Source organism: Barbus barbus (assembly GCF_936440315.1).
Source record: "Barbus barbus genome assembly, chromosome: 10".
Taxonomy (NCBI): domain Eukaryota; kingdom Metazoa; phylum Chordata; class Actinopteri; order Cypriniformes; family Cyprinidae; genus Barbus; species Barbus barbus.
In genome coordinates, this window is record NC_136738.1 from 4,535,505 (window position 1) to 4,562,302 (window position 26,798).

Sequence of the window (26,798 nt, forward strand, 5' to 3'; positions counted from 1 at the left end):
CCTCACAAAACATTAAAACTTAACGAGGGTTCTCTGAGAGCTTTCTACCTCAGTAACACTATCTGTCTCTGTGTCAATCTCTCAACAGTAAGGTATGGGAATCGAGAATACTTTTTCAGAACCGGTTTGTTTTTAATATAATATTGAAGCCGAGTGATTTTCACGAACATGCCTGTAATACCATTATACATTTTTTATAATGTGATATTTGGAAATTTACTGTAGTAAAATATTTTTTTTATTATTAATATTAATAGTAGTAGTAGTAGTAGTAAGTAATGTTTAATGTTAGATATGTGAATATATAAATTCAAATCTCAATAATATATACATGTATAAATGCAAATCTTTGTATTATATATGAATAATATATGTACTTTTACATAATCAGAACATTTACTATATAGTGGAGTAAATTTAGAATATTTACTATGTTGCAGCTATACCTACAACTAGTTATATTCATGATTTTGCATTTATTTATGCAGTGATTTATGTTTCAGATTTTTAAGTGTACATTCAGATTTACAAAAAATATAAATTAATATTGAAATTTACATGTATGTATTTAGAATTATAACTTTCAGGATTAATACATTTATATTTCATCTAATTATTTTCTGTAAACATTTTTTCATTTAATTATTTGGCCCTTCATGACGCACCAAAATGTGGATCAGAATTGTTAAATTTCTTCTTTCTTCCGATTTCTTCCATCCAACTAGATTGCATTCTGTCAGTCTTTCTTTTATTTTTCCAATAATCTTTCCAAATATGACTTATAGAAATAAAAATATTTCTTCAAAATTCAAATCAGGCATCTATTGTTTCAGAAAGACTGATGCATGTGTGGTTTGTGATGGTCTTTTTTCCAATAAATACATGACACATCTATGGTTTAACTCCCATCTTTACATAATCTTGCATCAAATGATAAATATATGTGACCTTGACTGTAAATAACACATGGATGATCGCCACCGACTGTCAGATAAAAAGCTTCAATGAATCAAGACTGAATCTTCCTAATTGTCTAGCTTGTATATAGCTTTGGCCGTGACATTCGGTGCATGGCATGAGCGGTATACAATGTACGTGACTGTCAATCACTAACAGGAAGACCATATTAGGGACAAGGAAGCCATGGCCAAACGCACAGGATGTGACGTTGGTAGTTATTGAAAAAGACAATACGAATGCATCACACACATAGACATAGTTAGAGCAGACGCCATCTGTTAGGATGATGGGATTGGAGACAGATATATGGCACTGTCAGCTGCTGACAGCAAAGAGAGAATTCTTTGATTTATGGCAGTCAAATGCTCATTTTATCAGCTTATGTGCTTTGTAGAAAGATCCACAACAGACTGCACTGTCTTGCTTAACTGTATAATCATCTCAATATCTGTGGCTCTGTTCCAAAACCTAGTGAGATGCATATGTAGACCTATGTAGCCATCAACATTATACAGTATAAAAGTGTTTTTTGTGTTTTTTTTCCAAAGTGACTGCCTTCCCAATTCATAGAATAGTCATTTAATACATTCATTTTACAGTTTTATTCACTACTGTATATGCTATGTACTGTATATGCTATGTCTCATGGTTCCATCTACGTTCCTTAGAAACTGCCCATTTAGATGGAAAGGCAGAGATTGAATGTTTTTCCTGTTTCATAATTGTTCCACGTCTGCATAATATCCCTGATTTACTTACCAAGTCACATGGGAGTTACAGTAATGGAAATGTGCTTTCATAATAATTGAAAGCGAGAGACCACCACAGTGCACCTGTCACTCTCTATATGTAATTTGTGGCCCCCTGCTGAGGGCCCCACATTATGGAACTTCTGCTGGCCTGTAATGCTTTATGAATATGTAAACTATATGTATAAATGCTGTGGCCCTGAGGTGCTCTTCCATAAAGTGGAACACTCACTTGTCGTAAACTTGCGTGGGTAGGTTGGTATTAAATGCAAAACAGCTAGCCGCTGTCATTCGACCTAACCGAAGCAGTGTAAGATTCCTGAGTGGAGCGCCGGGGTCCTCGCTCTCTCTGACTCAGCTGTGTTGTCATATTGCCCAGTGCTGAGTGCCGTGGATTGTTTGTCTAATAAAAAGGGAGCGTCCTAGCTTCTCTGTAATGGCCACAGTGTCCTGCGTTTCCAATCCAGTTTATTCTGGTTCAGGCAAAGAATAACAGAAGCCTGTCATTATTCTAATGAACATACAAACAGTGTAAGCAGTCTGTCCTGCACTGGTCCAGGACCTGCAAAAAGACATTTTAGGTTTACCTGTGAGACAAAATTGAGAGAACCCGCAACTGTATTTCCTAAGTTCTTGTATGACTAAAACTACTGCAGAAAAGACAGATTCTTATTAGACCTTTCCACATAGTAGATGGCTTGCATACAGACTGACAGAAAGAGGCTTCGATACAGTGATAATCTGAGTGACAGCTGCATCACCGCATCAGCTGACTGACAATCCCTCAGATATTTACACTGTTGAAATCTTACCCTTTGCATAGCACAAACAGATATGATATTACAGAATGATATCATTATGGAAAAAGCAAACTGTCCTGCTGACTTGGACGACACCACCTCGTCCTGGTTCTTGTGTCCATGCATGAGAGCCAAACAGCGACATAATAGACTACATAACCTGCCTACAAATACATATGTAGTGTCATGTCTACTCCATTTATAGTAATACATTTTTTAGAACACATTTTAACATATAATTCAGCATTATGACATCACAAGCTGCTTTTAATACAAGATTCAGAAGTTTAGGTATGTACACTGTCTTTAATGCTCACCAAGATTGCATTAATTTAATCAAAAATACAGTAAAACAGTAATTATTGCTATGTAATTGTTATTACAAATTAAAAATATATATGTATTTTGAAATATTTGAATTAAATTTATTACCCTACAGTTACAACCAGTCAATCAATAATAAATATAACATTAATATTTATTAAAATGTATAATTTAGTTATTGTTAATATTATAAAAATATTACTAAATACAGATTCTAAATATTTTAATAATAATGTTTTACAAGTCGATTATTCTACTGAACACTGATTGTCAGAATTATATTATATTGTAGTTTGATTGAACGAGTTCAATCAAAAATACAATAAAACAGTGATATTACATATAATTACAATTAAAATAACTCTTTTCTATTGTAATATATTTTAAAATGTAATATATTCCTGCGATGCAAAGCTGAATTTTCAGCATTATTCCTCCAGTCTTCAGTGTCACATGATCCTTCAGAAATCATTCTAATATGCAGATTTGCTGCTCAAAAAACATTTATCATGTGTTGCTTAATATTTCTGTGAAAACATGCTAATTTTCGAAGGAAAACTTTTTTTTTTGTAATATATTAAATGTTTACTCTCGCTTTATATGCATCCATTTATTTACAAATGTACTTATCAATAGACAGAGAAAGTAGCTGGAGTTGTGTGCAGCACAACATGCTGTACATGGGAACAAGATGTCCGTCTCATCACATCAGGCATTTCCAATGCAGACATCTTCATTGATTTTAATGCAGACGATATCATTTTGTTTCACGTCAGTCTAGCCAGACCGAGCTGTCACATTATTCCGCCCTGAAGTCTCGAGCATGTATCAAAATGCTGGGTTGTATTTTAGGAAGGTAACAGGGTAGAAGCATTCTGAGTTTCACTAGTGATACCCGAGACGCTTTGTACCTCAAGAAGCACTGAATGCCACAGGCTCTCTGGTTACCCATTCTGTCCTCAGCTTCCTGCCTGTGTCACATGATAGGGGTCAAGGTCACCGGATTGCATGGAAACCAGGAAGTGGATGCAGAAAAGACGTATAGATTCATGTCTCCAAATATCTTGTACAATTGCACAGGCACCTTCTTTGCACCGTAAATAAAACTTGAATTATTCAATTCGATAATGAAATATTCAGAACGACAGAATAGCCCCCTACAGAGGGAAGCGAGCTACAGGCTAGTGCTCTCTGTAACTGGACACTATAAACCACATCAAGTAGAGTATATACTCACTCACTACCAATATTCAGTCCTCTAGTAACTTTACACCAAAGTTTCCGATTCGCCACGCTGTGCCAGATACGCGCTCATAACAAAACATTGAATGCTAAAACATCTTGTGCACCATTTCAGTCTTAACGTGTTTATCGTAGTGGCGTCAAACAACACAAGGGCCGATCTGTGCCAGTAAATCCCAGTCCTTTTATCTAAGGTCTGATATGAAGAAAAACAGATGGCAGTGACTATGTGCTTCCATCACTCAAATGTAACCCCACCAGAGGTCGTCCTCAAAGGGACGCTCTACCTCTTAATGTCCTTATGGCACTCGGAAGCAGGAAACAGCCTTTTAATGCCCCTTAACATGTATTAGCAACACGCCTGCTTCATATTTCCCCGTCTCTGCTCTCTGTATCTCGCTCCTCCTGCCGTCTGGTCCATCCGCTCCTTATTGATCCACATTGTAACGTCTCATAACATGCGGAAGATCATGATGTTTAATTATTGATCAGCTTGGTTTCACCGGAGATTACGATTGAGAGCGAGAATGAGACGAGGGCAGTTCGTCCTTATCAGCATTCAGATCCAGCGAAGATTGCTTAGAAAATGACAGCAGGAGGAATGAAGTGTTCCCGGACGGGCGCTCTGGTAATGGAGTATTCTTGCTCCGTGTCTGTATGAGATAAGGTCTGAAGAGGCCATCTCTTCTGACAGGGCTGCTGTGTATTACGCAGTCCTGGAGATGCTGTCTGACATGTGGAGATCCCTCGGATCAGATGCACAACTGACTGTAGATACAGTGACCCCACGTATTTGGACACTTAAGCAAGACTTTCAAATGTATGTTTGCCAATGCATTAATTAAATTGCAAACCAAGTAACATCTATTGTAAAAAAAATTAAAAAAAAAAATGGCAACAACACAATTGAGGCTTTTATTTTTGTTTTCTATTTTAATATATTTAAAAATGTAATTTATTCCTGTGATGACACAGCTGAATTTCCAGCATCATTACTCCAGCCTTGAGTGTCCCTTTATCCTTGAAATCATTCTAATATGCTAATTTGCTTAAGAAACATTTTCTATTATTACCAGTGTTGCACAAAGTTGTGCTGATTAATATTGTTAGGAAATGCTAAAAGGATGCTTCATTCGTTCATTTTAAATGCTGCATATTTTGGAGTATGGTGGAAAAGTGGAGTAAATTTTGAATTTTGACTATTTTTAATTTGCGATTCATTATTTTTTAAAAGTCCTGATATTCCTTGTTTTTTCAAAGATAACGTTGCATGTCAAAGCCTAATGTGGAACTCATTTAATGCAACAATGCATCATATATGTGACCCTGGACCACAAAACCAATTATAAAGGTGTTTTTTTTTTTTTTTTTTTGTCAGTTTTGATATATTTACGGTAGGAAATTTACAAAATGTCTTCATGGAACATGATCTTTACTTAATATCCTAATGATTTTTGGCATAAAAGAAAAATCGTTCATTTTGACCTATACAGTGTATTTTTGGCTATTTCTACAATTATACACGTCCTACTTATGACTGGTTTTGTGGTCCAGGGTCACAATAAACATGATGCATCAATCAATCTATATATACGAATGTAATGTGACTTCAGTGTCCAAATACATTTGGGGCCACTATATAAAAAAAGAAAGCTTGAAGCAAAGTATCCCTACTGAATCAAAGTCACATCATCCAGTCTCTTTATGTAAGTCTCCTTGGCTTTCAATAACATCTTGAGCACATGATTTCATGTTGTGAAAAGAATGTAAGAAATGCTGTATGTGTGTTTTAAATGTTCTCTCTCTCTCTCTGTCTTTCTCTCCTCTCTTTCAGAGGGGTCACCTCAACTTCTCGCCCTTCGGTGCGGGGGCAGCGCTGTAGTCTGGGGGCTGAATGAGCCCTCAGACCTGTGTAGGGATGGGGTGAGTCTGGTCTATAGCACAGTACCTCACTGACTGCCCTTCACCTTGCAATTCCCGTCTTTTACGTTTCCCTTTTTTGCTTGCCATGCTGTTGAAGGAAACTGCAGCTCTGCGACATCTAGGACCCGAAGTGGTCTGTTGTGGTAATCAGTCTTCAAGAAATAGTTAATCTAAAACTGAAGACTTTCATCAGTTACTCATTGATTTATGTTGTTTAAAACCTGACTTTCTTATGAGGAATGAAAACAATAATAATTTTGAAGATTGTTTAGGCAGCTGCATTACCGTTAAGCTCCAAAAATAACAAAAAGTATCTAAAAGCATCATAAAATTTGTACAAATGTATGTGTTTAACAGAACAAATACCAGCATACAAGTTTAAATCTGCATGGCGATGAGTAAATGGTGGCAGAAATTTAATTTGAGCGTGAACTATTCCTGTAAATGTGATATTATTCAGGCTTAAATTATCTACCGTACAACATGTAATGGAGCTTGTCCACACATGCTTGCTTCTGACTCAGTCACTGCTTTATACCCCTCTGTTTCCTTGAAAATGAGCTGCAGTTTTTGTTGAAAATTTCTCCATTCCTCACCGCTGGCTCTTCTTTCATTGCTGCGAACATGACGACCCTGCTCTTTCCTTGATCCTTCATTCAGTCCTTTCCCCTGTTATGTTCTCTCCTTTCCTAAGTTTTGCTTATTGATTTTGCTCTCTGAGACAGAGGCTCTTTATGGAGTTTGTCCTCATGCTGAGATGTTCATTGTTGCCTGCTGAATCATGCCTTACAGAGAGTGTGGAGCAGAGCCACGTCTTTGCACTGAATCAATGGCTCTTGCTCTTATGTTTCAACCACAAACAAATGTTCCACACATACAGCCAGAGGAAACAGTGTGTAAATGATGCAGATATATACCAGGAATGGCCACAAGTACTCGATTACAAAATGACAACAGTTATTGATAATGAAAGAGAATATCTTACAGAGTAACCATTTCACACCAATTAAAATCCAGTGATAACTAATGTGCCCAAAGGAACTTTCCAGTTACATACAGTGTTGGGAAAAGTTACTTCTAAAAGTAATGCATTACAATATTGCGTTACTCTGTAAAAAAAGTTATTTAGTTCCCTTTAATGGAAAGTAATTCATTACGTTACTTTTGCATTACTTTTTGTCATCTGAGCTGAGCTTGCTTATTTTACTTTAATAACAAAAAACCCAAAGGATATATTTTTAGTACTGTAAATCAGTTTCAAAGTGAAAAGGCTGAAGGAAGTGCCTCTGGCTCTGCACTTACTCCCCAAGTTCTCTCAAAACACGGAGAGATGTCAATGAATAAATGGGAAAACGATGTAACTTGCATTATTTATTTTAAAAAAGTAACTTTGCTGTAAATTTAAAAGTAATGTTACTTGTTACTTGAAAAAAGTAATCTGATTACATGTCTTGTGTTGTAATGTGTTACCCCCAACACTGTTTATATAGCAAAATGTCAATCAACATTTATTTCAATATTTTAAAAAACAGAAGCACAGTGACACTTTGCGAGTATATATTTTACAAAAAGAAGTTAGATATTAAATTATACAAAACTATAGCCACTATACACATAATATACTGCATGTATATAGACCAACAATAAAAAAAAATAAAAAAAAGCAGATGTATATTGGGATTATTCTTCTGTGCTCAAGTAAAGCAAATGTCAATCCTTAATATGTCAAGTAAAAAAATAATAATAATTTTCACTTTTGTGTGGTGGTTAGTATCACAAGGCATTCACTGTTGTCCTTGAGATCTGTAGCTCACCTTACCTCAGACGTCCTTTAACTTCATGCCTGTAAGGCTAATATAGGTTTAGGAGTCAGACAGGGTGTCAGATCATCCTGTAAAACCTATCAGGATTCTCTAGGTTTGTCCTGCTTCAACCTGGTTTGATATGCCTTTCAAGGTTTCACAGCTTTTTGCTGTCCTCAAATGGTCTGAAGGCTTCCAGGAGCATGAAGAGAAACAGCTGAGGAGCGTTCATTAGAGGATTATAGTTAACCACGTGTCTAGCCTTGTTTAATTGTATATCCTTCTGCACTCATCGGAATTCAATTACTGTAAAGAGCATGTACTTGATGCACCAAGCCTGGGGGTCATGTTTTCATGTTTATTTGTGAGAGAGCTCCAAAGAGTTTCTCCAAAGATGCTGAAGTACATTTGAGGATAGCTTCAGTCTGATACCAACAGGACTTCTGAAATCTGTTTCTTTACCATGTGAAGGGTGACCATCCTCCTTAAGACATAACATGAACATTGATTTATTTTGTTGGGTTCTGTGTGTTCTGCATCTCGTGTGAGTGCACACAATCAGGTCCTGTGGCGTCTGATCAAAACAAACTGGCTGATGAAGGTCTGTCTTTTCTTCTTTCAGTGGTTGTAATCCGATCAGACTAGCTGTGCACACAGCCCTCTCCCAATACTGCTCCATTCACTGCTTCTGCTTGCCAACTGAACCGTAGCACTCGCCCAATTTGTCTTTTGCTTCTGGATAGACTAATCTCCCATAAACACAGTTTTCTTGTTGATTTAATGGATGACTTTCAGACCAAGGATTTCCATCATCTCTGAAAATGAAGGTGTAATGAGATGGCTCTGGGTTTCTCAGAGATAATTTTGACAGCCGTATTCCCAGTCTGGTTTATGATGTTCCTCTATGAATTAAGCATCGCAACAGTTTGAAGCAAAATAATGGAAGCCAAAACAGTTTGAGAAGAACTGGTGGTATGTTTGATAGTTATTGAAAATACAATGAATAATCAGGCCACGAAACACCACAGAATCTTCAGAAATGGAACATCTGCGATTCTTGGAATTGTACAGATGCTTCCATGTTTGTTGACTAAATATAATGTCTAAGCTCATAATTCATTCAGATATCAGTAAGACTTTAATATACTCAATTCCATTTAACACATTTTAATCCATTTGTCAGATTTTCAAAATCGACACAGAAAAAAGTCCTTTGATTCCATCTGGGTACTTTTTGGTACTATTTTGTAGCCATACACCATTCTTGGACATGGTACCTCAGTATACTATGGTTTTACTTTTTGGATACCATGCAAGGGAATTAATAGACTCGAATAGATTCGATTAAATAGAATAGATTAATAGACAAAATGTAGTACTATAGGACAGTACTTACAAACGTAGTACTATGGTAAAGTAATGGTATCAGATTGTTATCCAATGGTACTTCAATATGAACTTGAAAGAGTACCATTTACACTACCCTTCAAATATTTGGGGTCGCTTTGATTTTTTTCTTTTAAAATTAATACTATTCAGCAATTGTGCATTAAACGTATGAAAAGTGACAGTAAAGACATTTAAAATGTTACAAAAGACTATTTCAAATAAATGCTGTTCTTATGAATTTTTTAATTCATCAAAAAAAGTCCTGAAATGTTTCTTAAGCAACAAATGAGGTTATTAGAATGATTTCTGAAGGATCGTGTGACAAGTCTGGAATAATGATGCTGAAAATTCAGCTTTGCAAAAGGTTTCGTTTTAAAATACTTCAAAAAAAGTTATTTTCAGTTGAAATATATTTACCAATTAAACGGTTCTTGTAGAGGGGCGGGACAGGATAAGGGAGGAGGAGAGCTTTCTAATCTTCTTAAAAGTTGAATGATAAAACCACTATTGGAGAATCCAACTGCACATCTGCATGGCCTGGATAGAGAGTTACATGCATCTCTCTATAGACTACAGTTTGTACAGTATATACTCCCCAATACAGAGACCTTTATACCAGACATAAGCATATTCTCTGAAAACGTGTCTATACATGGCATAGTGGTTTTGTTTCACGACCCAGATTTGGGCATCCGGTGGCTTTTAAGTTTTTATTGTTTAGAAGTAAAAATGTCTTAGACCGATATTCAAAATTGTTAAACATTCTAAATAGGACGATTGACAGTTTTTGTTTCTTGAATGTCTACAATTTGATGCTCTCTGCAGTCAGTAATTCACACAACAAAGCACACTGTGGCCGACAATAACATTTCATTGGAAATTTGATTGGACTCATTTTTCCCTTCCTTTTAAATGTTAATAAGCCTGTTTATTTCACCATCTCAGGTTATTATACAGTGAGTTGTATTTGATTGTTTGTTTGTTTTTTCCTGCTTCTCGTGATCCTATCAGAAAAGACCTGCAACACGTTTAACTTGTGAGCCACCAGTTGAAAACTGCTGTCTGTAGCAGACGCTAAAGACATTTAACGTGATCTGAGAAACGCTGAAAAGCACATAAGCCACGATAAGCCATTTTATCGGTTGTCGTTACTGCCACCTTAGTATGAATAGTATCCAGTGTTGCTGTATACAGCACAGATAAGACATAGCTGCGATATTCTCTCATATAAAGGATAATAGAGACAACATTAGAGGTGGTGAGAGCAAGTTCTATGTTGAGCTGAATGCCCCAGCAGAGTGAAAATCCCATAATATGCGTGTTAATAATGATTCCCTGACCTTTGCCCTTTGTATCAAGATTGCTTTAGTAGGTGGTGGGGCTAATGCAGTGCAGATGCCTCATGGATGATTAGACCGTGATGAGCCTCACGTGTCCCCGCTGACCTTTCACTGCGCTGACATTCAGGCATGACCCATATTGAGTTCCAGCCCTATATCTCATGAAGGGGAGAGCTGGGCTGAATGTCAGGCCACGGGCCACCCCTCTCCCCAGGGACAGGATATTTCCGTGTCCTCCCCTTCTTCTGAGCCTACTGACCAGCTGCCCTTATTTACATGTGCACTTTCAAAATTGCACCCCTTCGGTTTGGCACATGCTTTTACTGTGTTGTTTTAGAAATGAGAGCTATACAAGGAAAACAAATCGGAATCAGTATTTTGGTCTTGTTTTGCAGTAAAATATCATTCAAATGTCATCATAAAAAGACTAGTTTTCAGATTTATTTATTTGCTTTTATTTTTAGTTTCTTTACTACTTCACTTATGCTTAAAAATTAAAAGGTAGAGTATGTAAAAATATTTTAAGCTGAAACAACTTGTTTTTAGAGAATACTTTCTTTCCTTTCTTTACATAAACTTTGTCTTTTTTTATTTATTTTTGTCTGTTTGTTTTAAGCAGAGTTTACTAAAACAGTAATTGTATATGACAAATAAGACTTTTTCAGATAAGTCTTAGATAGATATATATAGATATAATAGCACATTCATGCTTAATGTATTCCAATGGTATAATAAAGTTTTTTTTGTTTTGTTTTTATATATTGTTTTTAAAATATATATTGCCCCCCCCCCCTTTTTAGAACCATGCTGGCAAAATAATGCTTAAAACAAGATAAAATGCTGTAAGAAAATTAAAACAATTCAAAATTCTCAAAAAAGCAAATATATATATTTGCTTGTGAAATAATGATTTTTTTTTTTTTTCCAAGTTTTTATCCAGGTGCTTTACATGGATTTGAACACTAGCTGTAATGGGGGCCGTTTCTTGTTTAGAAACCTCTAGAGACCCCATCTCATCTGAATTGCAAAGCCTGAATCACTGAATATTCTGTCAATTGATTGAAAGAACTGGATGTCCCCGATGGTTTGAGAGGCTGGGCTAAATTTGGAATATAAGTGTTCATGTAGCCCGCCTGTCTGTATCCACATCTCTAAGCGTGCATGTGAGCCCTTTGATGAAGCCTATAAATAATGCAAGGTTAAACATAATGGTTTCTGTGCTTGAAAATGAATAGCTGCATGTGATCCAGATGCTTTGTGCAGCGTCCAGATAGCATTACAGGTGTGAATGCAGTGATTGACACAGGCGTCGTTCTTGGTCTTAATGCATGTGCGTGATTGGCCGACTGAATGTGTGTGCTCACCATTTGTTCGGTTCAGTACACTGTGTGCCATCGCTGTGTCTCTGCTAGCGTAGTGATGTCAGAACTGAGAGGCGACAGATAGGTGTAAATTATGGATCAGTATTTTCGAGCAGTACGTGGGTGTGTGCGGCTCTGTAGATGGCCTGGGTTACTAGAAAACACTTCTGCTGTACTGTAGCATCACTACTGCACTCACACACTCTCATGATGTTTCCGGATGAGTTCCCTCTCAGAGCGGACCGGTAAAATAGGCCAGGGCATCCCGTTACGTCATTCCAGATAGTCTACCACAACTCTCTACTGTATGATCGGCCCCCGTTTCTTCCTAAATGTTCTCCTCGTGCAGAGAATAGATAATTAACAATGATAATCAGATTTAATCCTCAAGGATCGAGCAGTTCTAGTGTGATTTACTACTGTGCAGTTCCTTAAAACCTTTGCAAACATATTTTCCCATAGTAAAATAACACCACTCCGCTAAACCCCTCATTTCTTAACTATCAATGAGGTATTATATTAGTTTTTATTAATAGTCTGAATATTTCTTTTATTATTTTTCCTGTTTTTATTTTATTTATTTATTTTTTTACTTTTGAAGTTTATTTTAGTTATATAGTTGAATTATGATTTCAAAGTTTACTTTTTTCCATTTCAGTTAACATTTAATTTATTAAACAATTATGGTTATGGTTACTTAATAAATAAACCATAGGGAGTGTCATAAAATCTCCTCTCCTCTCCTTTATTAATTAAAAAAAATAAAATAAAATAAAATTCTTATCATTCTTGCTTAATATTACATTTAAAACAAGAAAAAAAATATTGGTTTAAGAAAATGAACTTTCAATATACCTGTATATTATTTGAAAAAAAAAAAAACATCCCTATATTTGCATTTGAAATAATTTGATCTTGTTTTAAGAATTTTTACTGGCATTTTTCGCACGGTTGGATTCTTATCCAGTTGCTTTAGATGGATTTGAACACTAACCTATAATGGGGGCCATTTTTTGTTTGGAAATCTCCAGAGATCTCAACGCATTTGAATTGCAAAGCCTTAATTGTTGTATATTCTGTCAATGGAATGTTAAAGAACTGAATGCCCCAGATGGTTTATTTTCCTTCCCAATTCTGCTGTTTGGCTATAATTGTTCTATTATATAGCACCTTCCACACATATCTGACACTTTAAACAGGGTTGCTTCACCTAGAGCAACCTTACTCAAGGACAGTAATAGGTTCAGGGTTTGATCCAGGTCAGCAGCCCAGATTTGTACATCCTAAGCTCCGTCTTTATGTCCAAAAGACTGTTTGTACAGATTCTGTAAGCTTCACTTATTAACAGTAATAACAAATGACAGTCTCTTGGTGCCATCAAACTCAGTTGGACATCCTATTAGATCGAGAGAACAAATGGACAGGGTTTTCTCTTTGACCAAACTAAAGCCATGTGGCTTTCCTTCAACCCTGCATCCGTCATGAATGGATCAGACGCACAGCAGGAGGTCCTGTTCCATTTGTGGCATTTATCCACTGCAGATGATTGGGATGGATTGATTTATCTGTTTATTGATTACGCTTGTATGATGGATGAGAGACGCCCATGGGTGGGTTTTGTGTATGTGTGTATAGGAGGATGGTTGGTTGCATCCGGCAGCAGCTGTAGGGAGAGGGGTTTAGACATCGATAGGCCCTTCGTTAACACTTCTGTTGTACTGTACAAAAACACTTTTACTGCGGTTTTACTATACAGAATTTTAAGATCATGGCAAATAACCATGGATTGATCCTGACAAAGTTAGATCAGGTTTAGAATGTCATGTGGTCCAACTTCACAAAATTCTTATGATATTTATGAATTAATAATTTGTGGTATTGGTATAGAATATTTTTTACCTAAAAAAAAATGTATTTTAAAACATTTTAAGTTGTGTTTACTTGAGTGTATCAAGGTATAAGGGAAATGTTTTAATACCATTTTATATTTTACCTTTACAATTAAACCAACATAAATACAAGGACTACATATTTAAGAACCTGGCACATGTTCTTTTTAAAAGAATGTTCCTCTTTCATAGATGTTCCTTTTTTTCATATGACCCAATACCTTCACTCATACCACTGCTGGACACATTTCATTTCCTGATGCTTTGTGCATTACCTATATGTTATTTTACAATCTAAATTATATTGGAATTGTGTTAATCGTTGGTAAGTACTGTAGATCAGGGGTAGCCAACCCTGCTCCTGGAAGGGCTACCATTCTGCAGAGTCCAACCCTAATCAAAGACACCTGAACCAGCCAGGGTTGGACCTTAAGTGTGCAGAAAGGAAGCTTTCCAGAAGAAGGGTTTGGGATACGTCCATTATGCACCATACTAAAAATTACCTTTCTGCTATTTTCTCAGGTGCTCCAGAGGTCACGTGCATGTGGGGATCAGCGGGCCACTCTGCAGGAATTGTTGCGCTGGCGGAGGAGTGTTTGTGATGGTCGACCAGACTGGCAGAACGCTTGGCTCCACACAAACACACCTCACTCACCCAAAAAGACCAAGAGTCCCAGAAAGAAATCATCGCCCTAGAGATTGTGGTCTTCCTGAGGTAAACCTCAGTTAACCCCTACTCCTTAGGCCCGATGGCCCTTTTTATGATTTGCCCTTCACATTTAGTCCTCTAAACAGAGCCAGACTCTGAACTCAGGAGAGTAAGGCATCCCAATTTGTTCATGTTCCTCTCTTCACTTCTTTTGAAAGAATGAAAGGTTCCTTGGAAAATTGTTCCACTCAATCTCTCCAACTAATGGCCACCTGGGACCAAATAACATAAAGCCCCAAAAAATTTACCAAGTCCAACTTTGAAAATATAAAGTCATTGTCAGGCTATTATGAAACCCATTCGCAGTGTCCTAAACATCACGCTGTTTTGGAAGATCTCATCACATCACCTTGATTGCAACTCATCGACGCTATCTTAGGGCTGTGCATACATATCTCAGCTGTGTGCTATAGTCTACATTGTGGGCCATATTTTAGTTTTAAACCCTGGTGCTGGTCGCTCCACATGTGGTTGTCGTTGACTGGGTTGGGTAAAATTTGCCAGTTCTGTCCCCACTCAAGACACATGGCTGCGACAGACCTTAAAGTTTACAAGACTTGTGTTGACCTCCTAGGACTAGCTTTGTGAACAAAGTCCTCTTTCAGGTTCAGAGAAGCAGCTACACCTCATGCTTTTTCAGGTGCTTTGGTTACCCTCCATTAGAGGTGGCAACCATCACACACAGGTTGTGACCTTACGAAGAGGTCAGGGTTCAGGGAAATCACCAGTAACATCACAGGTCCACAACATTTCCACCAGCTTCTGGACTACATTCATCGTTCGCTCTAGGCTAATGTGCACACACTTTCGCAACACAAAACCGAAAGGTTTCGCAAGACGTACTGTCGACAAACGTGAAGACGCCTGATTTATATTGAATGTTTAAAGAGCACAATTTTCCAGATACACCTTCAGATGGAACAATCATTACTAGTGATGGATATTACTGCCGATGTGACTGAAAGCTCCCGTAACCGTTTTTGGACTTTTCCTCAAAGGTGCTTATGTACGAATGCTGGGTTGTATGGTGTCATGTCAGTACCTTAGTAGACGACCTGTACAAACAGCACATGACCTTTGGTCTCACTGAAGTTTCAAACTATTAGTTTCTCTAATCGTTCCTAATTTGTGAAGGTATGCAGATGCCTCCAAACAGAGGCCTTGAGGCATTTGGTTTATCTATACAGTGTGCACATGCAGATTTATTACCTGAAAGACCTTGGGTAAATATTTTTGGACCTTGAACACTGGGTTTGCAGCAGGAGACCCACCATAAGCACAGCCATGTACTTGAAGTGCAGGCGCTTTTCTGAGAATAAGCAGAACTTGACCTTCTGGTTCTGGTTGACTTTGGTATGACTGACTAGATGGATTATGTAATGAGTGTTTATTGGCAAATTATTGTCTTTATAATGGAAGGATATTTTGAATGTTCAAGGATGCAATGACGGAAGGACTAAGGTGGTGGGTTTTATAGTGTGAATATCGTTTTAGTACAGAATGATTGTTTATTCATGGTAAACTCTTTAGTCGTTGTCCATCCCCACAGGACTTCGGCCTATCTTCAAAATGTATAAAGGTATTTAATGTATTGTACAGAACATTTGTGTTTGTGCAAGTATGTTTAAGTTGCACTTTGCCGCTGTATTTCATTTAGGATGCATTACATCATGCCTGTGTGCTTAAAAAAAACAAGTTCCCCAAATGTTACACCTTCGAAAACGAGCCAATTCAGCCCCCCTTGACACAGTGATCCATGTCATGGTCTTTGGTCTCAATATTTGAATGTATATACATCTGAGAAAACAGTGACTTAATATGTATGGTTTATACAACCAGTTGTGTTTAATGATTGTATTGAAACAGTAATTTATTTTAGTGGGAAACATGATCTAAAATTCATTCAAATTAACATATTGCAGAGACTATTTTAAGGCCCAGTTTTGTGAGCCATGCTTTCTGGCTCTATAAATCATTACGGACAGCTCTAAAATGGGCTCCTTAGGCTTGTGAATCTCATATCTTCTTCTATCTCTTCTCTTCCCAACTAATGTGAATAGTCCCTTTCCCCATTCCATTGGACGGTGGTTTAAAAGCATCTTTCACTGCAGAGACGCATATTAAAATCACTGTGCAGGCCAGTGCTGACGGAGACCGGAACTCACTTCATGGGTTTGATCCACAGCTGCTTTGCATCGCTACTGCTTAACAGGGTTACGATACTATTATTTGAAACATTTATTTATTGAAACAAAAATTGCTATTTTATAATGTCTAGTATTGACTTGTATCAATACTATAAAGCAAAAAGAGAATGAAAAGAACTGTATAGTATGAGCCCATTTTTCTACTCTGTTGTTGAAAAGGGAATGTATGTTAACGCATGAGATCTCTTATGTACATGCCCCGTCTATCTGTTTTCCTGTGCTTAGTCTGATACATTGTGCAGATATAGACATCATTGGATCATGCCCTTTGTCTTAACTGGTGCTGTGGAACCATCCGAACATGATGTTATGAACTTCCTCTCACCCTCCAGCCCAACACGGCCTGGATTTAATGGACCTCTTGTTTTGATGGCAAAACAATGGCCAGAAATGGTTTGGCCAAGATCAATATGTTGACTGGTTCATTCGAGCCAGAGTCAAAACCGTGTCCAGAATGGGGTTAAGCTCGACAAGACTCGGTCAAAACTGAGTCCAAAACCATATTTTCTTGTCTTGATCTTGACTCAGACTCAACCATCTTCTGGTCTCAGTCTTCACTCAGTCGATTGATCGGTTCTCTACTTACAACACTGACATATTCATCTCAAGACAGTGAAAACAAACTCATTCAGATTCTTATGCTTGCTCAGATATGCAGAGATCAACATAATATTTAATTATCATGGCTGTTGCTGTCTTTTGTAGTCAATGTGTTTTTGTTTTTTTTTCCCCCTTGTTTTTGATCCTTCTGTAAATTCAATATAAATATGCCTATTACTTCAATACATGTTTGTGGGCAAAGGAAAAAAATGTATGTCTTGGTACATATTTTGTTTTTCGAAATGTTTTATAAAATTCCTGTATAGCAATAAAGCACAGTGTCAGTCAACTGGCAAAAAAAAAAAAAAATCTGACAATTTCTTAAGATATTTTCTTGGGGGCAGGGGGGTATAGAGTGCGCGCGTTTGTGACAAAGGAGGACATAAATTTGTGTAATGACACGTATTACAAGGTGAAGGTGACTTCAAAATGCTTATAAATAATACAGAGTAAGTTTTTTGGGGGGGAAAGTTGAAATGCACAGTCTCCTGTGAGGGCTAAGTTTAGATGTAGGGTAGGTGTAGGGCAAGAGCACATACAGTTTTATACAGTATAAAAACCATTACGCCTATGGAATGTCCCCATTTAGATAGCTAAGTAAACGTGTGTGTTTCTCTCTGTCTCTGTGGTGGCTCTCTAGCCCAGGGAAAGGCAAATGGGTTCTTAGAAGGCTCGTCAGTCAAACCAGCTCTGAACTAGCACCTGGTTCCTGCTGGTGGAAAAGGGGCCTCGTTTATGCTACATTGTGGGGACCAAATGTCCCCAAAAGGATAGCAAAACATGAAATTTTGTGGTCCCCATGAGGGGAAAAAATAGTAAATTATGTTTATTTGAAAGTGTAACCATGCAAACAGATTTCCTGTAAGGGGTAGGGGCATTAAAAAATATTGTTTGTTCAGTATAAACGTAATAGAAGTCTATGGAAAGTCTCCACAATTCATAAAAATAAACATGCGTGTCTGTGTCTTTACTGTCACAACCTTTGATCGATTCTATGCATCATTGCTAAATAAAAGTATGAATGTTTTCAAAAACAAAAATCATAAACCCTTACAATAAACACTCAAATGGTAGTATAGCCTATATGGCAAATGCATATATGATTTGCATATCATTTTTCGCTACATCTCCCAGCCCTTCGGAAGTTTTGCACAGACCGTTACCTTGTTATTGTTCATTTCAAAATCATGATGTTCTGCAAACTGAAAGGTGTAGATTACAATCTCACAAACAGACAGAAATAGAGGCCTTGCTCCTGCCTGACCAAAACAGCAAACATCCGGAGCTGTTGCCCAGCACACAGAGTATGTAACCGGTGTTTATGTGAGCGTGTAATATTGCATAATGTGGAGATTTGAATGAGGTGTGTGTGTGTGTTTACTGTTAGAGAGTGCGGGGCTGGGAGCAGTGCTTGTGTAAGCTGATTACACGTATCGCTCACTGGGCTATAAAGACAAGCAAAGACTCGTAAATCAGACCACACAGAACAACCCACACACACGCCACCCGAGTCACATGTTCAAAACAACACCACATGCTAAACGACAGTACACTAATAGACGTCCTCATTTTTTGATTAGCAGTTTCAGATAAATCATTAATTTCAGTAAGTTTATCGGTTCCATAGAAAGAGCCAATCATGGAGGAAGGGTTTTGTAGATCTCACAGGCTTTTCATTTATATGGAAATTTACATGACTGTATTGATTACAGTTTCAGACAACATTCTACCTGCTATGCTTCCCATAAAAAGAGAGTTTGAAATTGAGTTTGATTATAGTGAACATTATTAGCAGCAGCTGATATTATGTGATCCGGGCCTGACCGGTTCCTCATACATGCTTGTACGCTCTTTTAAAGCAGACAGGATGTTCCCGATAATAGGACGCCTATTACAAGGGTAAGAGGAAGATTTTGTCTCATCTTCTCACGCCATCTGCTTGTGTTGACACATTTCGTAGGGTGAGGAGGAAAAGCATCTCTCTTCCATTCCGGTTAGGAGCTGGATTTCCAGGGATCTTCTTCCAATCAATCGGAGCTCATGGCTAAAAGAACGAGTACAGATGGCAACAGTAATCACAGCCACAGATGACACTCACTACAAGTGGCCATTTAATTCGGACTTCACGGAAATCCTCAGCATTTTCAGAAGGAAAAATTAGCCAAACCAAAGGATATAGCTTATGTATAGTTATAGTTTTCTGTTTGTGGCATAAAATCTGTCGAAAAATAATGCTGATTTAAGTTATTTTAACTCTTTGCTTTGTTCTGCCATTTGGCTACCATTAGCCACACACACTTTCCAAAGTCGGTCCTCTACAGACAAGTATGCCAATATAAAGGATTGAAAAAGATTCACAGATATTTACTACTGCATAGTAAGTGAAAAACAGTATGTGAAAAGAGTAGTATGTCCAAGTTGACGGTGTTAATAAAACAGTAGACGAAAAGTACCCAGAAGACCTACCTGTTTCTTGTGAAATTTTGAAGTGCCCAGTGAAGTGTCCGTCTTATATCACATGAGGTCTCAGAGAGGAGTTGTGATTGACAGTGATGCGACACAACTGATGCTGGTAGGTCACATGACATTGACAAGATGATGTACATTCATATTACATAGAGCATACTTTTTAACGGTTGCATTGTAAGTACTTATTCAAAAGAAGCAACTTTGGATGACGCTAGAGTGTTTTTGACAATTGACTCGACTGAATTTTTTTATTGGCTAAATAGAATGTGGGCCACTCCCATTTTTTTTTTTTAACTATGGAGGTCATTTACACAACACTAAAAATGTGTGGGGAAAAATGTATGCGTTTTGGCCTTTAATTTTTATGACACCAATTTTTTATTCAATTATGCACATTTTACTGTTCGTTGTGTTTTATTATTTGCATTCAGAATTGTTTTCCCTGTAAGTACAGAACAAAATTGAATTGTGACCCATTTTTTGGAATCGAATGCAGCCTCTGCTTTTTTCAGATCAAGATAACTGCAGCAGTAAATTGAGCATTGAATATTGGTAGAAAAAGGACACTGAAAGAAAGCACTTAAGTCGGTCAGAAGCAGTATTTTGTCAGCTGTAGTGAGGGGAATTGGCTCTTCCACAGCAGAATAACCCTTGCTTTCATCATGTGGTGGCAAACGCAAGAACTGAGCCTGAAGCATCCCTTTTGCTCACAAGTCTGCTAGTACCCATGCGAAAGCAGTTTAGTTCAATCAGCATACAGGTCCTTTTCAAAAAATTAGCATATTGTGATAAAGTTCATTATTTTCTGTAATGTACTGATAAACATTAGACTTTCATATATTTTAGATTCATTACAACACAACTGAAGTAGTTCAAGCCTTTTATTGTTTTAATATTGATGATTTTGGCATACAGCTCATGAAAACCCAAAATTCCCATCTCAAAAAATTAGCATATCATGAAAAGGTTCTCTAAACGAGCTATTAACCTAATCATCTGAATCAACTAATTAACTCTAAACACCTGCAAAAGATTCCTGAGGCTTTTAAAAACTCCCAGCCTGTTTCATTACTCAAAACCGCAATCATGGGTAACACTGCCGACCTGACTGCTGTCCAGAAGGCCATCATTGACACCCTCAAGCAAGAGGGTAAGACACAGAAAGAAATTTCTGAACGAATAGGCTGTTCCCAGAGTGCTGTATCAAGGCACCTCAGTGGGAAGTCTGTGGGAAGGAAAAAGTGTGGCAGAAAACGCAGCACAACGAGAAGAGGTGACCGGACCCTGAGGAAGATTGTGGAGAAGGACCGATTCCAGACCTTGGGGGACCTGCGGAAGCAGTGGACTGAGTCTGGAGTAGAAACATCCAGAGCCACCGTGTACAGGCGTGTGCAGGAAATGGGCTACAGGTGCCGCATTCCCCAGGTCAAGCCACTTTTGAACCAGAAACAGCGGCAGAAGCGCCTGACCTGGGCTACAGAGAAGCAGCACTGGACTGTTGCTCAGTGGTCCAAAGTACTTTTTTCGGATGAAAGCAAATTTTGCATGTCATTCGGAAATCAAGGTGCCAGAGTCTGGAGGAAGACTGGGGAGAGGGAAATACCAAAATGCCTGAAGTCCAGTGTCAAGTACCCACAGTCAGTGATGCTGGTGTTGGTCCACTGTGTTTTATCAAGGGCAGGGTCAATGCAGCTAGCTATCAGGAGATTTTGGAGCACTTCATGCTTCCATCTTGCTGAAAAGCTTTATGGAGATGAAGATTTCATTTTTCAGCACGACCTGGCACCTGCTCACAGTGCCAAAACCACTGGTAAATGGTTTACTGACCATGGTATTACTGTGCTCAATTGGCCTGCCAACTCTCCTGACCTGAACCCCATAGAGAATCTGTGGGATATTGTGAAGAGAAAGTTGAGAGACGCAAGACCCAACACTCTGGATGAGCTTAAGGCCGCTATCGAAGCATCCTGGGCCTCCATAACACCTCAGCAGTGCCACAGGCTGATTGCCTCCATGCCACGCCGCATTGAAGCAGTCATTTCTGCAAAAGGATTCCCGACCAAGTATTGAGTGCATAACTGAACATAATTATTTGAAGGTTGACTTTTTTTTTTTTGTATTAAAAACACTTCTTTTATTGGTCGGATGAAATATGCTAATTTTTTGAGATAGGAATTTTGGGTTTTCATGAGCTGTATGCCAAAATCATCAATATTAAAACAATAAAAGGCTTGAACTACTTCAGTTGTGTTGTAATGAATCTAAAATATATGAAAGTCTAATGTTTATCAGTACATTACAGAAAATAATGAACTATCACAATATGCTAATTTTTTGAAAAGGACCTGTAGGCCTACTGTGTGTGCAAGCGAGCGTAGTTTACATCTGAGAATACCCCCTTGCCGTATGTCAGCACACTAGGGATGGGAAGATTCACTGATTCGCTCGCTGCATCGGCAAAAAAAAGTTAACGATGCGATGCATCGGTTTAAAAAGTGTGCATCAGATTCAAGTTGGCATTTGATGTTTTATATGTAGATTGATTTCTTCTCTCGAAACTGTGTCTCAAGCGTGTTCTCTCATCACCGCTGCAGTGAATTTGACGCATCACAACACCACTACGGAGATCTGAGGAAAAGCAGGGATTATAGTCCAAAATCTGACTTGAAATAACCTAACAAATCAATCGGGGCTAAAGCGGTTACATAAATGACAATGTAAGATCCCACAATCTAACTAATTTGTGGACGCTTATTCTTCAGCAGCCCTTAAATGTCGATCGTGGATCAAATCGACCCACCATGGCAAACAGCGAATATATTTGTGCTGTTTAATGCATTTGAGACGTTGTGTTTTCCTCAGTGCATAACTGACATGTCATGAGTAAATTTTTCATCTGTAAATGTTAGAAAGTCATACAAATATATCCATTTTGCTGTAAGGAGTGCTGCTGCGCGCTAATCTAATGGAGCGCAATAATTCTGAGTCAAATATGCATTTTATGATAGCATTAACTCTAAAGGGACTATTGTAATGGGTAAATAAAATGTAAGCTAATACAGTCATACTTACTAAGCTCAGATGAGTTAATCTGTGTTTCTTATAGCAGTTAAAATGTAGTTATAATTCAGTGATTTTAATGCTTTAAAGAGCAATGTTAGATTGTAATGTTCTAGTGCTATCTGTTCTAAACTATAAAAGGCTGTTATAAAACCATAGAGACAGGCTGCATGACTATGATAGTATGTGAGAGAGTCAGTGGTAAAATCATTGCATGCCTATTGGTCAGTGAGCTCAGTGTAGCCTGACAGTCTGCCTGCCCTGAACCAGGTTATCTTTCCAGCAGAAGTATTCACAGTAACAGAGGTTGATATTTGTTAAATTTGCTTTATGGAACCAAATCATTGAATCAGACTAACTGAAATAAGCCTGGCCTATTTGGTAAACTTGTTTTATGAAACAGGCCTCGAGGCGTTAGAAGTCAGAAGACACAAGTTAATTTATGATTTGCTGTCTGTCTGAACCAAAGAAATAAAAATCGAATCGCATTGTTTTGAATCAAATCGAAATCTAATCACACTGCATCGTAATAGGGGTGAATCGTATCGCATCGCTAGCTGTTCATATGCATCTTCAACGTATCGTATCGTTGGCTATGCATCGAGATGTGTATTGCATCGGCCTCAGTTATGGAGATGCACATCCCTACAGCACACCAATACAAAACACACACAGGCCTTAATATTGCAAAACATCACTGAACCTCTAGGAATGATGTTATGCATACACACATTGGATGTATGACCACAGATCAGATTCTATTAAAATTGACAACTTTCCCACAATCCACCCATTCCAATAGGCCGCATGCATTGGCCAAATAAACACACTCCCACTGATCGCAGATGAATATAACATGCACGGACACGGCAGGAAGCTTCCGCTGATGTGCTTCCCCTGAGGCTTAAGGATTGTGGGCAGCTTTAGACGTGCGGTTAGCTGCCCTTAATGTCTTTTAGTCTTGACTTAGGTAACAGCTGGATAAAGACAGTTAACCCATCACCCATCCTTAAAGCCAGTCATTATCCATATGCCAGTGAGCTTCTCTGAGAGGGCATCCTGCCTACAGGTCAAAGGTCATTAGAAATAGAGGCATAAATGAAGCATGCAGGTGTTACGGATGAAAATGATATTGCACCGTGTCATTTGACAGTCTGCTCCTCTGATGTTAATGAGCAGTTCGTCTGTACGGCTTAATGACTCACATTGTTACACACCATGGGACAATAAAAAAAGATATAGGACACATGAAGTAGAGAAACATCATTAGAAAGACCGCATGCATGAGAGGAGTTGAGGGGTCAAGGGTTGATCATGCTTTGGCCAGAAAGATTTAACACAATGCTGTGACCCAAGACATGGGTCACAAAAATGGAGGGGGGACCCTGTTGAAAAATCCAGCATATGCTGGTTAGGTATGTTTTGAAGCATGACTGCTAGTCCTGGGCAGGAACTAGTTGTTTAGGACCAGCTTAGGACCAACCATGCTTAAAACATACCTAACCAGCATATGCTGTTTTTTTTTTTTTATTATGGGGGATGCATTTAACATTGGATTTTTGCAATGTTAAATGCAAACAACCATTTAATCATCTATATGTTATTAATTTAATTATTAAGTAAATAGGCTTATAAAGAAAAAGAGAAGGAGAAAATACTATCTACACTGTATGTTTTGTTGTTGTCACTGGTTATGCATTCAAAGTCTACAGTGTTTTGGAAGAGATTCACCTGTCATATGGTGAAATATGGCAAATATGTTAATGTATATGCAAATATGCTAATGCTAATATGTCATTTTGCCAAGTGGTTATTCAATGTGTAAGGCTGGTAAATTAATTTTTTTAGAACATTTTTTTTTTTAATAGTGTCATGAAAATATAAATGTTAATGTTTTTGTAAAAAAAAATTTTTTGCACAATAAACTATTTTAATACTGTATTGGGCCACACTCATGTCCCATGTAAAATCTGGGTCCTGAAAAAAAAAACAGCTGAAAAGCAATGATCTAAGGAAAGAGTGGATGAAATATTGATAGAGAAACAAAAATATTAATTTTTAAAGAGTTTTACTAAAATGCTGCAGGTAGATAAAAAGAGACTCCGGTCTCCTTAAATACGAAACCTACTATGATGAAACAGGTCATGTGCTCACTTACACAACTGCATTGCTGGGGAATGTAAGAAAACTGAAAAATTAATAAGCAATGGGATTTATTCATACATTGTTTTCTTAAGGCGTAGCCCTGTATGTGCTTGTAGTTAGTTTTTGGGGTTTTTTTTGCAAAATAATTCATTTAAATCCTGTTAACTTGCCCAGGAATGAGCTGCCTCATGTTTGGGGTTGAATACTTCTCGGAATGTCATGGGTTTACTTTAGAATGCGATTAGAAATAGTGTCTCCAGAATGCTGTGGGTTTGGTTATTGTGGTATATCCTGAATGCAGCTGCTAATGTGTTAAGCTGAAAGTTGTAAGCTAACAGCCATGACATTTCCTCTAGTGTTTTGTTAATTGTTATGTCACGAGGTATCAACTTTTCCTTGATCTTTCAATTATTCATTGTACTATGAAAATACTGTCTTTCAGAGCTCAAAACCATACATTTATATATTTACAAGTCAATGATGCCTATTTAGTGTTTAGAAAAATGCCTTACTCGGTCACAATAAGGTAATACGGAGAAGTAGAATAGACCATTTTGATCCCAGCATTCATTCAGCTTCATTTTATCTTCTCCTTCCTTGATTACTCGATTCAAAATCATTTGACGGAAGCATGGAATAGATGTGAGCTGATTCGTATAGCGCTGTCAGTCAAGACTAACCGATTCATGGTTTATTATCAATTTATTATTGAATGACAAAATTGGAAATGACCACTTTGATATACTGAGAAGACAATAAATCAATAAGCCCCAAGAAGTGGTGGTTTACAGTGAATTTATAACAGCTAATGGGCATTGTTAGGCACGACATGGAGAGGATATTCCATATACGAAGCAATGTTTCTCTAAAAAAAACAACAAAGCAAATAAATGTAATGTTATTAATTAAAACCTTCTTCCACTACACAATGTAGTGCATGTAACGCAGCTCAACCAATCAGAACCAAGGACCTGAACTATCCGTTTCATTATATAAAATAATAACTTCTGACTCTGAGGAGAAAAGCTTCTTTACATAGGTTTTCAGTAGTCCATTGAAAACATGCGGAGCTCATGTGATTGGCCGCAGGTACACGCGCTCAAACAATCGCATGCAGACTGGCCTGTGTTACAAATGTTTTCGGATCTGCACTAATCATGCAAGTGGCTGATTTTGCTTTCAAAATGGGTCAGCAGTTTGTAGCCCGTCAATTGACAGAAACGCTTAAACAGTGTCTTTGTTTCATCAGTCAAAGCCTAAACGCTGAATGCGTCACATTAAAGGAAATTAACAATCACAACTATTTTTAGAGAACGTGAAGACACGTGGATAGCATTTTGTAGCTCACGTAAGCAACTTTTTAAACGTGTCCGGTGTGAGCCTTGGCCTTAAGTACTTATTTTAGTATTAGATTAGGTGTATCTAAAATGGCATCTAAATGCCTTTATGACGCTTGACCTCTTCATGTGGAAAAGGATGGACTGTATCTTCACCCACCAGCTATAAAATCAGATTTATTACGATGCGTTCATCAGACGATTGAATTACAGGAAGTGTTGTCCTCAGTGTTCAGAGTTTCAAATTAAATCAGTGCTCTGTAAAAGGCACAGTGGATTAATTTACTCCTAATGTAATCACAGACGTTTCTTTACTCTTGTTTTGGGAGGCAGGAGCCTTTTTCTTCCATGCCTGTTGAGCTTTAATAAATGGCACGTCAATTTCAGCTATGTGAGGTGGGGGAAGGGAAACATCTGGGAGGATTTTGAATATTTCAAGTGACAGAGCTGTGGTTTTGAGTCTGTGTCTCTTCTTTCTTGTTTTTTTTTTTT

The 26,798-nt window shown here is 37.7% G+C and overlaps 1 protein-coding gene across 1 annotated transcript in view; it reads left to right on the top strand.

Moving 5' to 3' along the window:
• The window catches only part of LOC306876065 (unconventional myosin-XVI-like), a gene marked incomplete at its 5' end in the record, with an annotated part of 160,745 nt that extends 143,162 nt beyond the window's left edge, over positions 1–17,583 (top strand). Inside the window, one exon of the mRNA XM_079426974.1 lies at positions 14,302–17,583. Within this exon, the coding sequence (XP_079283100.1) occupies positions 14,302–14,475 (174 nt within the window). The 3' untranslated portion in view covers positions 14,476–17,583. The remainder of the gene's footprint in view (positions 1–14,301) is intronic.
• Positions 17,584–26,798: the final 9,215 nt, after the last annotated feature.